This window comes from Ovis aries, chromosome 1 (genome assembly GCF_016772045.2).
Source record: "Ovis aries strain OAR_USU_Benz2616 breed Rambouillet chromosome 1, ARS-UI_Ramb_v3.0, whole genome shotgun sequence".
Taxonomy (NCBI): Eukaryota; Metazoa; Chordata; class Mammalia; order Artiodactyla; family Bovidae; genus Ovis; species Ovis aries.
The window spans coordinates 71,872,382-71,888,949 of NC_056054.1; the positions used below are offsets into that span (position 1 = coordinate 71,872,382).

At 41.0% G+C, this 16,568-nt stretch overlaps 1 protein-coding gene across 3 annotated transcripts in view; it reads right to left on the reverse strand.

Moving 5' to 3' along the window:
• The window catches only part of LOC121819811 (glucocorticoid-induced transcript 1 protein-like), a 50,067-nt gene that overhangs the window by 12,164 nt on the left and 21,335 nt on the right, over positions 1-16,568 (reverse strand). The window contains exon 2 of one of the 3 annotated variants that reach the window (XM_060400889.1): positions 4,568-4,856. The exons of 1 other annotated variant lie outside the window; for it this stretch is intronic. In XM_060400889.1, the coding sequence (XP_060256872.1) occupies positions 4,568-4,856 (289 nt within the window). Of the gene's footprint in view, positions 1-1,898; positions 7,798-16,568 lie in introns of those variants that run through there. One more of the 3 variants, XM_042251167.2, reaches the window with a different exon arrangement.

Here is a 16,568-nt window from a genome sequence, read left to right on the forward strand (position 1 = left end):
TAAAGTCACAGGACACAAGCTGATGCTGATTCTAAATTTTATAAATAATTATATGAAAATTCAAAGGACTTAAGATAACAACAAAAAAACTGCACACTAATTATTAGAGAAATGCAAATCAAAACTCTAGTGAGGTACCACCTTATACCCGTCAGAATGGCCATCTCATCAAAACGTCTAATAATAAATGTTGGAGAGGGTGTGGAGAAAAGGGAACCCTTCTACACTACTGGTGGGAATGAAAATTGACACAGCCATTATGTAGAACAGTGTAAAGATTTCTTAAAAAACTAAAAATAGAGTTACCATATGATCCGGCAATCTCATTCCTGGATATATACTCAGCAAAGATGAAAACTCTAATTCAAAAAACACATGCCCCCACGATGTTCATAGCAGCACTGTTGATCATAACTAAGACGCATAGCAACCTCAATGTCCATCAACAGATGAATGGACAGAGAAGATGCAGTAAATATGTATATGCATACATTCACACAATGGAGTATTAGCCACAAAAAAGCATGAAATCTTGTCATTTGTAGCAACATGGATGGGCCTAGAGATTATCATACTAAGTATGGTAGGTCAGTCAAAGATAAATATCACATGATATCATTTATAGACAGACTCTAAACATTATGCAAATGAACTTATTTATAAAACAGAGGTATAAATATTTATATAATATTTACACATAAATATTATATATATTTCATGAAAGTCACTCAGACATATCCAATTCTTTGCAACTGCATGATCTATACAGTCCCTGGAATTATCCAGGCCATAATACTGAAGTGGGTACCTATTCCCTTCTCCAGGGAATCTTCACAACCCAGGGATCAAACCCAAGTCTCCCACATTGCAGGTAGATTCTTTACCAGCTGACCTACCAGGGAAGCCTGGTATATTTATGTATACGTAAGAGTTACAACACCCACTCCAGTGTTTTTTGCCTGGAGAATCCCAGGGACGGGGGAGCCTGATCGGCTGCCTGCCATCTATGGGGTCGCACAGAGTCAGGCACGACTGAAGCGACTCAGCAGCAGCAGCAGCAAGAGTTACAACTTAGCAACTGAACAACAAAACAAAAATAGATTCACAGACATAGGAAACAAAGTTATGGTTACCAAAGGGGAAAGGGGGGTAGGGATAAATTGGGAATTTGGGATTAATGGATACATACTACAAAATACAAAATAGATAGACAACAAGGACCTACCGTATGGCACAGGGAACTATATTCAGTATCTTGTAATAACCTGTAATGGAAAAGAATCTGAAAAAGAATATCACATACACACACATATATATACGTTTTCAGTTTTCTAAACATCTGAATCATTGTGAATCAACTATACTTCAACGAAAAAGACTGCAGAAGAAGCACAACATTGGAGGACTTATACAAAACTTACAATACAGGTACAATAATCAAGCTGCTGCGCTATTGGGGTAAAGAACAATATATAGATCAAAGGAACAGAGAAGAATATACATAAATAAACCTTCATATTTATAGTCAATTGATTTTGACAAAAGTGTTAGTTCAACAGGGGAAACCTTAGCCTTTTCAAAAAATGGTAATGTAACAACTGTCTATTCATATGCCACTCCCATGGACTGTAGCCCGCTGGGCTCCTCTGTCCATGGGGTTCTCCAGGCAAGAATACTGGAAGAGGCTGCCATGCCCTCCTCAAGGGCCTCTCCCCAACCCAGGAATCAAACCCACGTCCCTTATGTCTCCTGCATTTGCAGGCGGGTTCTTTACCACTAGTGTCCCTCGGGAAGCCGCCATACATACCATACATAGCTCAAACTGAATCATAGATCTAAAGGTACATCCTAAATCTATAAAATTTCTGGAAGAAAACATAGGAGAAAATCTCTGTGACTTTGGGTTAGGTAAATATTTATTAGACATGACACCAAAATTATGATCCATAAAAGAAAAACATGTTCACTGGACTTCATCAAAACTAAAAGCTTCCTCCAATTAAAATACATAAATTTATATTTAAAAAAAAACTAAAAGCTTTTACTTATAAAAATAAACTATTTAAAAAATTAAAAGGGATAAAATTATTGCAAGGCATATATCTGATAAAGGACTTGCAGAACATATAAAGCACTCTTACAATTCAATAACAAGAAAACCCAATAGAAAATGGGCAAACAATTAGAATAAATATTTTACCAAAATAGATATACATGTGGCTAATATGCACATGAAGAGATTCTCAAAATTAACAGTCATTAGGGAAATGCAAACCGATACCACAATAAGATACTTAATCCACTCAGGTGACTATAATAAAAAAAGCTTGAATATATCCAGTCATACAGTGTTGGTGGGAAAATAAGAAGGTTCCGCAAATTTGGAAAACATTTTCAGTTTCTCAAAATGTTAAAACTACACTTCCCACATGACTAAGCAATTTCATTCGCATCTATCTACAAGAAATGAAAACATTATGTTCACACAAAAAGTTGTAAACAAATAATCATAGCAACATTGTTCATAATAACCCCAAACTGGAAACAAATGTCCATCAAACAGTGAAGGAATAAAGATGCTGTGGTGTGTCTATACATTGGCATAATGTTCAGCAATAGAAAAGAACAGACTGATAACACATGCCCAATGACATGAATGAAACTCGAAACATCGTGTGAGTGAATGACGCAGATACCAAAGATTTGTACCCTCGAATTGTATTTACATGGAATTCCTAGGAGAGGCAAAACTATGGAGACAGGAAGCAGAACAGTGGTTGACTGGGGTTGAGTGTGGGAGTGGGGGTTGATTGCAAATAGACAAAAGGAAATTTGGGGGGTAATGGGAGAGTTCTAAAACTGAATTTTAGCCATTGTGGCAAATTTACATAAATTTACTAAAATTCATCAAACTATGAAGTTACAGTGCATGAATTATATGGTATATAAGTTATACTTCGATAAAGTTGTTTTCAAAAACTGTACTAAATCTTGAATTCTTGAGTTTATAGATTTAAATTCATTCCTATTTCATCTGCTTTAGTTTTCCCCAAGAAAACATTATCCTTTTTACTATGAGAATCAGTTTGAACAACAGCTGGCCACTTGCCTTCATCATCCTATAGATTATTTTGAAAATGCAGATGCTTCTGTTACATGTCTTTGATTCCTTCTTCAAAATCTTTGCTGCTTTGAAATTATTCCACTGGGAAAAGGCTCAAGAATTGGGTCAAAACACAAGAATCCACAGTAATCATGAGGGCCAGGTAAGATTCCACTCCCTTATGTGCAGATCATTCCTCCAAATCTACAGCAATGATTACTTGGAGCCAAGGTTATTGCTTTTTAAAGACTTAAAGTCTCCTTTAAGAAGACTTAGACTTTCTAATTGTATTACATCTTCCTCGCATTAACACAGAGATGAAATTACTGGGAAGCTCCTCTCTGGTTGTTGTTATTCAGTCAATAAGTTGTATCTGACCCTTTGCGACCCCATGAACTGCAGCACACCAGACCTCCCTGTCCTTCACCATCTCCTGGAGTTTGCTCAAACTCATTTCCATTGAGTCGGTGATGCCATCCAACCATCTCATCCTCTGCTACCCCCTTCAGTTTCTGCCCTCAATCTTTTCCAGCATCAGGGTCTTTTCCAATGAGTTGGCTCTTCACATCAGGTGGCCAAAGGATTGGAGCTTCAGCATCAGCATCTGGAGCCTATTCATTACGTCTTCCAGACCCAGTGCCCTCCAGAATGTGAGTTCTGGGATCTCGGAAACCCTAAGTAAACCTCGCTGGCCCCTTCAGCCACACTTTGCACATCTTTCATACTTAGAAAGTTCTGTGAGTGATTTAAAAGATTTTTAAAATTTTCACAAATCATAACACCCAAACCGAATCATGCTTAGAATCTCCTTATCAATCTATAAATGTCAACTAAGTTGAACTATTGATGAAAATATCACTCCAAAAAATTCAGTTGGCTAAAAACTGAAACAAACTATACCTACCAGTTTGTGCAATGAAATTCCAAACAAAACACACACACAATTCTGGGAAAAGTTGCTCATATCTAGTAGCAGAAAACCCATGGCTCTATTTATAAATGGTGGGTTTTAGATGAAATGTAACTTTTAGAAGATAGTGGTTATTTTTATAACAGGAATAATGATTGATAGAGATCACCAGTTCTTCCCAGCTAGGGTCAGCACTGCTTCCCCAGAAACGGGAGTGTTAGTCATTGAATTTTTATTCAGAAGATTATTTTGGTCAAATCTCTCTGAGATTCTGGGAATCTGAAAATTTGTTTCCTAGGAGAAACTTATCAGACCTTGTTATTGTTTAGATGCTAAGTTGTGTGACTCTTTGAGACCCCATGGTCTGCAGCCCACCAGGCTCCTCTGTCCATGGGATTTCCGAGGCAAGAATACTGGAGTGGGTAGCTATTTCCTTCTCCAGGGGATTTTTCCGACCCAGGGACCGAACCTGTGACTATTGTATTGGCAGGAGTCCTGTACTGGCAGAGCCACTGAGCCACCAGGGAAGCCACCAGGAAAGCCCCATATCAGACCTGCTGCTGCTGCTGCTGCTGAGTTGCTTCAGTCGTGTCCGACCCTGTGCGACCCCATAGATGGCAGCCCACCAGGCTCCCCTGCCCCTGGGATTCTCCAGGAAAGAGTACTGGAGTGGGGTGCCATCGCCTTCTCCAATGCATGAAAGTGAAAAGTGAAGTGAAGTCACTCAGTCGCGTCCGACTCTTCGTGACCCCATGGACTGCAGCCCACCAGGCTCCTCCATCCATGGGATTTTCCAGGCAGGAGTACTGGAGTGGGGTGCCATCGCCTTCTCCGATATCAGACCTAGCAGAAGAAAAAGTTGTGGAATGATATAATCTCAGATGTGAAAGAGACCAGCCACCTCACTCAGGAATCATCCCTAAAATTTCCCTGGAGTTCATCTATGTAATTCTAGTGACTCTCAAAGTTTGGAAATCCATATTCCTTTTTTCAAATATTTTGCTTATCATTTTTATTGGCATTTTTGTCTATCACTGAATTATTGGACTCCTTGGTACAGTTTGGATACAGCTTTTTATCAGATACATGATGCAAGTATTTCCCCCTAATGTGTAGCTTATGTTTAGCTTATGTTTAATGGTGACTTTTGAGAAGTTTTCAATTGTCATGAAGTACAGTTAATCAGTCTTCATAAAAATCAATCTTTCATGGTTAGTGGTTTTACACTCTAAGTCATTGATTACCTCAAGGTTCAATGATATTCTTCTATTTGGATCTACAAACATCATAGTTTTAATAACTTCAAGTTAATTTTGAATTAACTTTTCACATATATTAGGAGTCAGGTTCATTTTTCTCTGTACAGATATTAAATTATATAGTACCATATATTGAAAAGATTATCCTTTTCCTATTAAATTATCATGGTACCTATGTTGAAAATCAATTGACAGTATATGAGTAGCTCTAGACTATTTGTTTCATTTATTGATTTGTCTATCTTATGCTAATACCAAGCTCTCTTTTTACTGTAATAATATATCTCAACCCAATATATCCAAATATTATCATTTCAACATACAGGCAGTACAAAAATAATGAGATATTTAAAATTTTTGTTCATACTAAGACTTTGAACTTTGATATGTATTTGACACAGCATAAGTCAATTTAGATTAATTGCTCTGCAAGCATTCAGCAGCAGATTCTTTACTCTGGTAAACATATTGGACAGGGCTGTGTGTGTGTGCACGTATGTGCCTGCGCACGCTCAGTCGCTCAGTCATGTTTGACTCTTTGTGACCCCATGGACTGTAGACCACCAGCCTCTGAAGCCATGGAATTTCCCAGGCAAGAATACTGGAGTAGGTTGCCATTTCCTCCTCCAGGAGATCTTTCCAACCCAGGGAGCAAACTCGCATCTCCTGCGTCTCCTGCATTGGCAGGCAGATTCTTTACCACTGTGCCACCTGGGAAGCTCCATTGGATAGGGAAATCGTTGATTATAAGTGAAGAGAGCTTCAGAATAAAGTACATGAGAGTCTAAGATTTCAAAGCTGAGCACTTCTGCTTTTCCCCCTATTTTTCCCACAAAGTATGTTGGATCTTAGTTCCCCAACAAGGAATTGAATCCCCATCCCCTGCTTTGGAAGCATGGAACTTTAACCACTGAACCTTCAGAGAAGTCCCCTTGAGCACTTCTGCTTTTAGGACAATAAGTTTTAAGTCTGAACTCAAAGGATCTTTTTTGCCGTCACTTCTCACCTTTCCATAAATTAAGGGTGATGCTGTACCTGCCTGATAATGCAAGTATGAGATTTTAACAAGACAAAATCCAAAAGCATCTGCCATGCTGCGTCGCTATCATTGTTCAGTCATTAAGTCATCTCCGACTCTTTGTGACCCCATGGACTGCAGCCCACCAGACTCCCCTGTCCTTCACTGTCTCCTAGAGTTGGCTCAGATTCATGTTCATTGAGGCTGTGATGCTATCTAACCACCTCATCATAGATTATCCAAAAACAATGGTTCTCTCACCGGTTGCTCCCCTGCTCTCAAACATCCACAAGCAACCTTAGCCAGGACTGAGGCTCACAATGTATAAAGCAATATCAGAGCTACAGGGCTTCCCACGTGGTTCAGTGGTAAAGAATCCACCTGCAATGCAGGAGTGGGTTCAATCCTTGAGTAGGGAAGATCCCCCGGCGTAGGAAATGGCAATCCACTCCAGTATTCTTGCCTGGGAAATCTCATGGACAGAGGAGCCTGGAGTTGCAAACAGTCAGATACAACTGACTAAACAACCACCACCAAAGGCCTCTTTACTTAGTTGTATTTGTGTGCCTTTTACAAAATCTTGATCAATTTTCCAATCTAAATCAGGAAAGGAATTGTTCATAGAAAGGTATAACGCTATGTGTTCCTTGAAACTGTAAAACATTTAATAAGATGCCAAGGATTGAAAACCTGATTCAGAGCCCAAAATGGCCCATAAGGTTTTTTTTTTTCCTCAGCTCTATTAAGATATAAATAATGTATTACATTTGCAAGTTTAAGGTCCAAATTTTTTTTACTACCATAGTTTTTTTTTTTCTAGTAAGTCTTAAAACCATATAATTTAAGTTCTCCAATTGCTTTCTGCTTTTCTGAACACTGTTTTGGCTATTTTAGGTCCTTTTCATATGCATATCTATATAAATTTCAGGATTAGTGCAGCAATTTCTACAGAGGAAAAAGAAGAGGGAGGAGAGGAACGGGAGTGAGAATCCTGCCAAGAAATTGATTATAACTGCTTTGATTTTATAAATCAATTTTAGAGGATTAACATCTTAATATTGAGTCTTCAAGGTCCATCTATATTGTTGCAGATGGCAGAATGTCCTTTCTCGTGGGAAAGGAAAAGAAAAAAAAAAAAAAAATATATATATATATATATATATATATATATCACATCTTCATCCATGCACCACACATCCATTCATGGGCACTGAGGTTGTTTCCATATGTTGGCTGTTGTGAATAACGTTTCAGTAAACTTTGGAGTAATCTTATCTCTTTGATGTCTTGTTTTAATTTCCTTTGGGTATACATCCAGAAGCAGACTTGCTGGATGATACAGTAGATCTATTTTTACTTTTTTTGAGGAACTGTCATATTATTTTCCATAGCAGTTGAACCAGTTTACATGGAAATCCATATTCTAGTCATCCACTTTCTGTTTTGTTTAGCCATGTGTATATTTCAGAGTAAGGAATCAGTTCTGGCTGTGTTTGATTAGATGAACCTGGGGAGAATTATACCAAAAACGAAAAGTAAATGTCACAAATTTAAGTATCAGAAAACTTCCCCCCACCTCCTTCCAGGATCATCCTGTTCCTGGTCCCCCAGGGGCTGCATTTGCGTGACCTCAGCTACCATCTCCAGATGCCACCTCCTGCCTCTGGGAGGGCAGAGGAGCATGCAGAGGTCTGCAGTTTCTCTTCCTGGTTCCTGGTTTGTATTTTTGTGAGACAATGATAGAGAGATGCTTCCTCTACCCAACTTAGTACATCTAAGCTGTGAGTCACTATACGGGAAGTAAAAGGAATTCCCCAAACCATATACATGATACCCTTTGGGGGTTTTCTATTATTATTAAATGACGTTTCACATATCACAAAACAACACGTACAACTTGTGTAAAAAACAATTCACAAGCCTTCCAAAGAAGGACTTAGAGTGATGATCTGCCATGAGCATCATCGTGTCAGTTATTACTCATGGGGATAAGGGTGCCTTGCCCTCTTTATTTAAAATAGATCTTTCCATGAACAAGCACAATATGGTGTTGCTACATGAAGTAAAATTACGAGAAGTTATTTTTATCCTCCAGGAGGTTAACATTACATTCTGAGCAGACTCAACCTAATGGTTAACAAAAAGGAAAAAAAAAGGAACTGACATGTCCGGAAATGCAACATTTTTTTCTTTTCCTCCAGATTACATTTCTGAAATATCTTTTCCTATTACATAAAACCATACTCTCTAAACAATTACGTCTATTAATGACTGTCCGCAGCTTGTAGAAGGCGGTAACAGTAAATCCAAGCTACAAAAACGAAAGAAACAAGAGATCATGTCATATACAGAATTAGCAGTCAACTCTGAAGCATGCCTTCTTTTTCTATCATTTCTGTTCCAGGCTCTGCATTGAGGCAGTGTTGCAGAAGAGCCTAATCTGTAAGTAGAAAGGTCTTCATCATCGCAAAAATCTCTGTGGGAACAGTAGCTCCATAATTTACCAATGGATCTTGAGCAGGATAATTAATCACAGTATCTCAGTCCCCTCATCTCTAAAGTGGGGCTAATGGTTACCTCCTGCATTAGAGAGTAGGATTAAATGAGGAACGTGAGCAAAGCCCTTACTTAACACATTTCCTGTCACACAGCAAGCACTTAGGGATTATCAAGCAGGATCCTGGCTCCTTACATTTTGAGGAAGGAGTGACTGAGTGTAGTAAGAAATAAATGAAAAGAAAGAAGCTAAAGGACAATAGAAGGCCTGATGGCCTGCTCGATGTTGAGGTTTATCATTCCACCTTGGTGATACTGAAGTCACATGCCAGTTATTTTCCAGTCAATATATTTGTAAGGTGACGAGTCACCCACTCCCATTTTTCAAAGGTTGAGCTGAAATACCAAAACGATGAAGTCCCCACGGGCAAAACCAAAAGGAAACCCACAACTTGCTGTGGTCTGTAACTCACTTCTGCTGCTCTGTCCATGAGCACCGAAAGTGGGTCTGATTGTCATTTCTTCTCTTAAAGAACACCTCTTATACATGAATTGGGGTGAAAAAAATATTTATGATGATATATATACAGATTAAACATTACAAATCACAAGAACTAGAAGAGCACATGAACAAATAAAAATACAATTTAATTTTGGGGTAAAATTATATGCAATATTTGTGCTAGATTTCCACTATTGAAAATTTTTATAATAAAACCTACACTACCCATGCATAGATCTTAGTATAGTCAATATCATTCTCTTCTTTTGCTTTCTTTCTGTCTCTTCTCTAAACACTAAAATCTGAAATCACTAGGTGATAGATGAAGCCTTTAGCAGATTCCCTCTCATCTAGTTCTATGATGTATGGATATTCTTAAAGATAATTTCCTAGTTAACTGTGACCCATTCCTAGCACTGGAGGAGAAAACGGCAACCCACTCCAGTGTTCTTGCCTGGAGAATCCCAGGGACAGAGGAGCCTGGTGGGCTGCCGTCTATGGGGTCGCACAGAGTCGGACACGACTGAAGCGACTCAGCAGCAGCAGCAGCATTCCTAGCACAATTGCTTACCAGAGACTAGAGGAAATAAAAGAATTCAGCAAATGATTGAGTACTAATTGCAAAGCACATAGATTTTAAATCTCAAGGGCAGATGCTTCGGACTTTCCTTGGTGGCTCGGTGGTAAAGAATCTGCCTGCAGACACAGGAGACACAGGTTCGCTCCCTGGTCAGGGAAGTCCTCACGTGCCGTGGAGCAACTAAGCCTAGGCACCACAACTACTAAGTCTGCACTCTGGTGCCCAGGAGCCACAACTCCTGAGCCCAAGTGCCACAATTACTGAAGCCCGAGTGCCCTAGAGCCTTGCTCTGCAACGAGAGAAGCCACAGGGATGAGAAGCCCATGCACCGGAACTAGAGCAAAACCCACGCAGCAACAGAGACCCAGCACTGCTGCTGCTGCTGCTGAGTCGCTTCAGTCGTGTCCGACTCTGGGTGACCCCATAGACGGCAGCCCACCAGGCTCCCCCATCCCTGGGATTCTCCAGGCAAGAACACTGGAGTGGGTTGCCATTTCCTTCTCCAGCACAGCCGTACATTAAAAGATCCCACATGCTGCAACTAAGACCCAGAACAGCCAAATAAAAAAATTTTTTTTTTAACTTGGGACCAGCAGTCCAAAAGTTTGAGCACCATCATTTTGAACGCTTGATTTATCTTAGAAGCCCTTCACTCCTGAGTTACTGGATAGCCCAGCACTGGAAGAGGCTTCTCATTTCCTGACAGATGCCAATCACCAACATAAAACTGCTTTCTGCTTAATCCCACCCCTATGCAAAGCAGCATGGAACCATTGTGTGATCACCATCCTGACTGAAACACGTATAAGAAAGGGGGTTCTTTAGGGTTTTCTATGAGAGCATAGGATTGAAACATACATATTAAAATAGATAATCAGTGCAAGTTTGACGTATGAAGCAGGGCACCCAAAGCCGCTGCTCTGTGACAACCTGGAGGGGTAGGGTGTGGAGAGCGGTGGGAGGGGGTTCAGGATAGAGGGGCACATGTATACCTGTGGCCGATTCATACTGATGTATGGCAAAAATCATCACAGTGCTGTAAAGTAATTGTCCTCCAATTAAAGCACATAAATTAAAAAAGAAAAAAGAAAAGGGGAGAAGAAAGAGAAGATGAATGAAAGCAGAAAAGGCAATGAGAAAGAAGCAGAAAGGACTTCTAACATTCCTCAGTCCCGGAAGCTCTTCTGTCAGCAGAGGCAACTGAGCGAAGGAAAGACAAGCTGTGCTTTGAGCAGGGAGTTATAGTGTGCCAGGAATTCCGCACGAGCCGGATGCCTCTCCAGCAGAGCACTATGGGCTTCCCACAACTGGGAAAATCCATCCTTCCCTTTGAGAGAGGCAATGACATTTCTATTTCTGGACATGATCTATAATCTCATACTCACTAGGACTGCCACTGAGAAATTCCCCACGTTACATTCCTATTCCCAGAGGAAACACTCAGTGCCCTTGTGACCAGTTTTCAGGTGGCAAATAGGATATTTTTTCTACTTCTTCGATGGGTATGGCTACAGATTGAGCACAGTCATGCAACAAAAAAGCTGGCTTTTAGCCAGTATTTCACAAGAAGCTTGAGGTCTTCCGAAATCATGATATATGAGCTTTGATTCACAGGGTTTTAAAAAACATTACATATCAATACACATGTACACGCACATAGCGTGCAAAGGCCTTTCGAGCGTCATGTCTTTCTAACCGTCTTGGTCTGCTGCCCCACTTCCTGCCTTCGTGAACAGGATGTGGTCAAACAGGATCCAGCTCTCCCTGTTTTCAACTTTCCAGCTAGGAAACCTGATGTCTGCGTTTGATGACTTGATCATTGACTTCTAGTAACCATGACCAACAAGGGGAAAATCCATACTCCAATCATCTGGGGCTTGAAGACTGTTGAACTTGCTATACTTTTCCTAGATGACTAGCAGTCTTCTCTCCTGAAACAGGTGAAGAGTAGGGAAAAACTGAACAGCTGATCCAATATCTGACTGTATCCATAACTATTCTGCTATATCTCTGCCAAGGGCTGTGCTGCCCCCAAGGGTGATCATTTTACCCTGCAGAAGATAGCAGGAACCACATGTGAACTCACAGCCCACACCCGCTTCCCAGCCTCCTTACTGGACACTCTATATGATCATCTGAGATCAGCTGCATGTGTGAAGGGCGTCTGCTCCTGGTCATCAGGGCTGGCTCCTTCTAAACAGCTGTCATTCATCCAATTTTACAGATGAGTTAATTGAGGCATGGACTTCCCTGGTAGCTCAGCTGGTGAAGAATCTGCCTGCAATGCAGGAGACCCTGGTTCAATCCCTGGGTCAGGAAGATCCCTTGGAGAAGGGATAGTATTCTTCAGTATTCTTGGACTTCCTGGTGGCTCAGTTAGTTAAGAATCTGCCTGCAATGCAGGAGACCTGGATTTGATTCCTGGGTTAGGAAGATCCCCTGGAGGAGGAAATGGCAAACCACTCCAGTATTCTTGCCTAGAGAATCCCATGGACAGAGGAACCTGGTGGGCTACAGTCCATGGGGTTGCAAAGAGTCGCTAAGTAACTTATTCCAGGCAAAGCTTTTTCTACTGCAGCATACTTCTAAGGGGGCAGCAGTAGCGGAACCTGGAGACAGGAATTGCCAAGTACAGCCAGTAACAGGCTAAAGACAGATGCCAAGGGAGGGATGAAGGTCACCTTTTGACCTCAACCCCCCAGCTCCTCTTAGTCACCTGCCATTCACCAATTTGTAGAGCGCATTTGGAATTCATATCTCTCATCAATGCCTGCTCTCAGAGTGACACCCAGGGTAGACGTGCTACTTTGCTGGTTTCACTTCTCCAGGATAGTCCTGTGACCAGAGGTTGGTCCCACTGGCCCTCTGAGAGCCTCCTGTGAGCACCCCCCATTTCCTGAAGCTCCCTCCATGTACAACAGAGAAGCAAAAGCCTGAAGCTGGAGGGGCAAGATGTGGGAAGGCTGGCTTTCTTGGGCTTTCAAGATCTGGAACCTCAGTAGTCAGGCCCACAGACCACTTGCAACATGCTAGCCTGGTTTCCATATCTCTAACTCGAGGAGACTGCATCAGAAATGTAAAGAAACCTCTGTCCTACTGCAAAGCACACGACTGTCCACTGTGCCACAGTTAGAGGAGGGAGGATGGGTTTGGGAAAGTGGCAGGAAGGCATTAAGAACTCTACTGGGGAGATACATTAAACTGGGGTTCCAGAGGACTCCCTACGTGGATGGTCCAGCAGGCAACTGGAACTCTCTGATGGAACGCTGAAATACTAAATAGCACCTTGCTTCTCCCACAACATTTTTATTCATGAGAATCTAAACTCTCTCACATGAGTTTCCTCACCATAATCCACCATCAAATCAAACTTCCACAAGCATTAACTGTGATTTGCACAGCTAATAGCTCATAAGCCCAAATTAGAACACTTCTTTAACACCGTGCTAAAAATGGAGTGAATCATACCTTCAGATGACTAAGGTATTTTAAAAATATGTAATATTTTAAGGGAAAACATACTCTATTTGAATCCAGCTAATGGTTTCTAAACTTTCCTGTTGCTTTTGGTATAAATAATAAAGTTGTCATAAATGAGCTATACCATGAGGATATTAGAAACATGCATTTTTTAATTTTTTTTTGTAATTGCAGAATACTTGCTCTACAATGTTGTGTTGGTTTCTGCCATACAACGACACGACTCAGCCATAAATATACATATGTCGCCTCCCTCTTCAACCCCCCTCCCACCTCCCACTCCATCCCACTCCTCTAGGTTGTTACAGAGCTCCAGGTTGAGCTCCCTGTGTTACATAGCAACTTCCCACGCTGCTGCTGCTGAGTCGCTTCAGTCGTGTCTGACTCTGCGTGACCCCATAGACCGCAGCCCACCAGGCTCCCCCGTCCCCGGGATTCTCTAGGCAAGAACCCTGGAGTGGGGTGTCATTTCCTTCTCCAATGCATGCATGCATGCTAAGTCACTTCAGTTGTGTCCGACTTTGTGCGACCCCATGGACAGCAGCCCACCAGGCTCCTCTGTCCACAGGATTCTCTAGGCAAGAATACTGCGGTGGGTTGCCATTTCCTTCTCCAACTTCCCACTAGCTATCTATTTTACATATAATAATGTGTATGTTTCAATGCTATCCTCTCAAATTGTCCCATCCTCTCCTTCCCCTGCTCTGTCCACAAGTGTTTCTCTATGTCTGTGTCTCTACTCCTGCCCTACAAATAGGTAGGTACCATTCATCAGCACCATTTTCCTAGATTCTGTATGTACATTATTATGTGATATTTGTTTTTCTCTTTCTGGCTTACTTTTCTCTGTGTAACAAACACTAGGTTCATCTCTCTCACTAGAACTGATTCAAATTTGTTCCTGTTTATGGCTGAGTAATATTCTGTTGTGTATATGTACCACGACTTCTTTATCCCATTCATCAATTGATGGATACCTAAGCTGCTTCCATGTCCTAGCTATGGTAAGTAGTGCTTTGGGATATATGTGTCTTTTTCAATGATGGTTTTCTCAGGGTATATGCCCAGCAGTAGGATTGCTGGGTCATATGGTAGTTTTATTTCTAGTTTTTAAAGAAATCTCCGTAGCGGCTGCATCAATTTACATTCCCAACTCTGCAAGAGGGTTCCCTTTTCTCCACATCCTCTCCAGTATTTATCTGTAGATTTTTTGATGATGGTCATTCTGACTGGTGTGAGGTGATAACCTCACTGTAGCTTTGATTTGCATTTTTCTAATAATGTGTGACAATTGCACTCATCTCACACGCTAGTAAAGTAATGCTCAAAATTCTCCAAGCCAGGCTTCAACAGTACATGAACCATGAACTTCCAGGTATTCAAGCTAGTTTTAGAAAAGGCAGAGGGACCAGAGATCAAATTGCCAACCTCCACCGGATCATTGAAAAAGCAAGAGAGTCCCAGAAAAACATCCATTTCTGCTTTATTGACTATGCCAAAGCCTTTGACTGTGTGGATCACAAGAAACTGTGGAAAATTCTGAGAGAGATGAGAATACCAGACCACCTGACCTGCCTCTTGAGAAATCTGTATGCAGGTCAGGAAGCAACAGTTAGAACTAGACATGGAACAACAGACTGGTTCCAAATAGGAAAAGGAGTACATCAAGGCTGTAAACTGTCACCCTGATTATTTAACTTATATGCAGAGTAGATTATGAGAAACGCTAGACTGGAAGAAACACAAGCTGGAATCAAGATTGCCAGGAGAAATATCAATAACCTCAGATATGCAGATGATACCACCCTTATGGTAGAAAGTGAAGAGGAACTAAAAAGCCTCTTGATGAAAGTGAAAGAGGAGAGCGAAAAAGCTGGCTTAAAGCTCAACATTCAGAAAACGAAGATCATGGCATCCGGTCCCATCACTTCATGGCAAATACATGGGGACACAGAGGAAACAATGGCTGACTTTATTTTTGGGCTCCAAAATCACTGCAGATGGTAGCTGCAGCCATGAAATTAAAAGACGCTTACTCCTTGGAAGGAAAGTTATGACCAACATAGACAACATATTAAAAAGCAGAGATATTACTTTGCCAACAAAGGTTCATCTAGTCAAAACTATGGTTTCTCCAGTAGTTATGTATGGATGTGAGAGCTGGACTAGAAAGAAATCTGAGCACTGAAGAACTGATGCTTTTGAACTGTGGTGTTGGAGAAGACTCTTGAGAGTCCCTTAGACTGCAAGGAGATCCAACCAGTCCATCCTAAAGGAAATCAGTCCTGAGTGTTGACTGGAAGGACTGATGCTGAAGCTGAAACTCCAATACTTTGGCCACCTCATGCGAAGAGCTGACTCATTTGAAAAGACCCTGATGCTGGGAAAGATTGAAGGCAGGAGGAAAAGGGGACGACAGAGGATGAGATGGTTGGATGGCATCACCAACTCAATGGACTTGAGTTTGGGTAAACTCCGGGAGTTGGTGATGGACAGGGAGGCCTGGCATGCTGCGGTCCATGGGGTGGCAAAGAGTTGGACACGACTGAGCGACTGAACTGAACTGAATAATGAGTGATGCTGAGCACTTTTTTCATGTATTTGTTGGCCATCTGTATGTCTTCCTTGGAGAAATGTCTTTAGGTCTTCTGCCCAGTTTTTTATTGGGTTGTTTGTTTTTCTGATATTGAGCTTCATAAGCTGCCTGCATATTTTGGAGATTAATCCTTTGTCAGTTGCTTCATTTGCAATTATTTTCTCCCATTCTGAGGGTTGTCTTTTCATCTTGTTTATGGTTTCCTCTGCTGTGCAAAAGTTTTTAAGTTTAATTAGGTCCCATTTGTTTATTTTTGTTATTTCCTTTACTCTTGCTGCAATATATGTCATCGAGTCTTCTGCCTATATTTTCCTATAAGAGTTTTGTAGTTTCTGGTCTTACATTTAGGTCTTTAATCAATTTTGAGTTTATTTTTTTGTGTGGTGGTAGGAAGTGTTCTAATTTCATTCTTTTTATATGTAGCTGTCCAGTTTTCCCAGCACCATTTATTAAAGAAACTGTCTTTCCTCCATTGTATATTCTTGCTTTCTTTGTCAAAGATAAGGTGCCCATAGGTGGGTGGGTTTATCTCTGGGATTTCTATCTTGCTCTATTGGTCTATATTTCTGTTTTTGTGGCAGTACCATACCATCTGATGACTGTAGCTTTGTAGTTGTAGTAAAT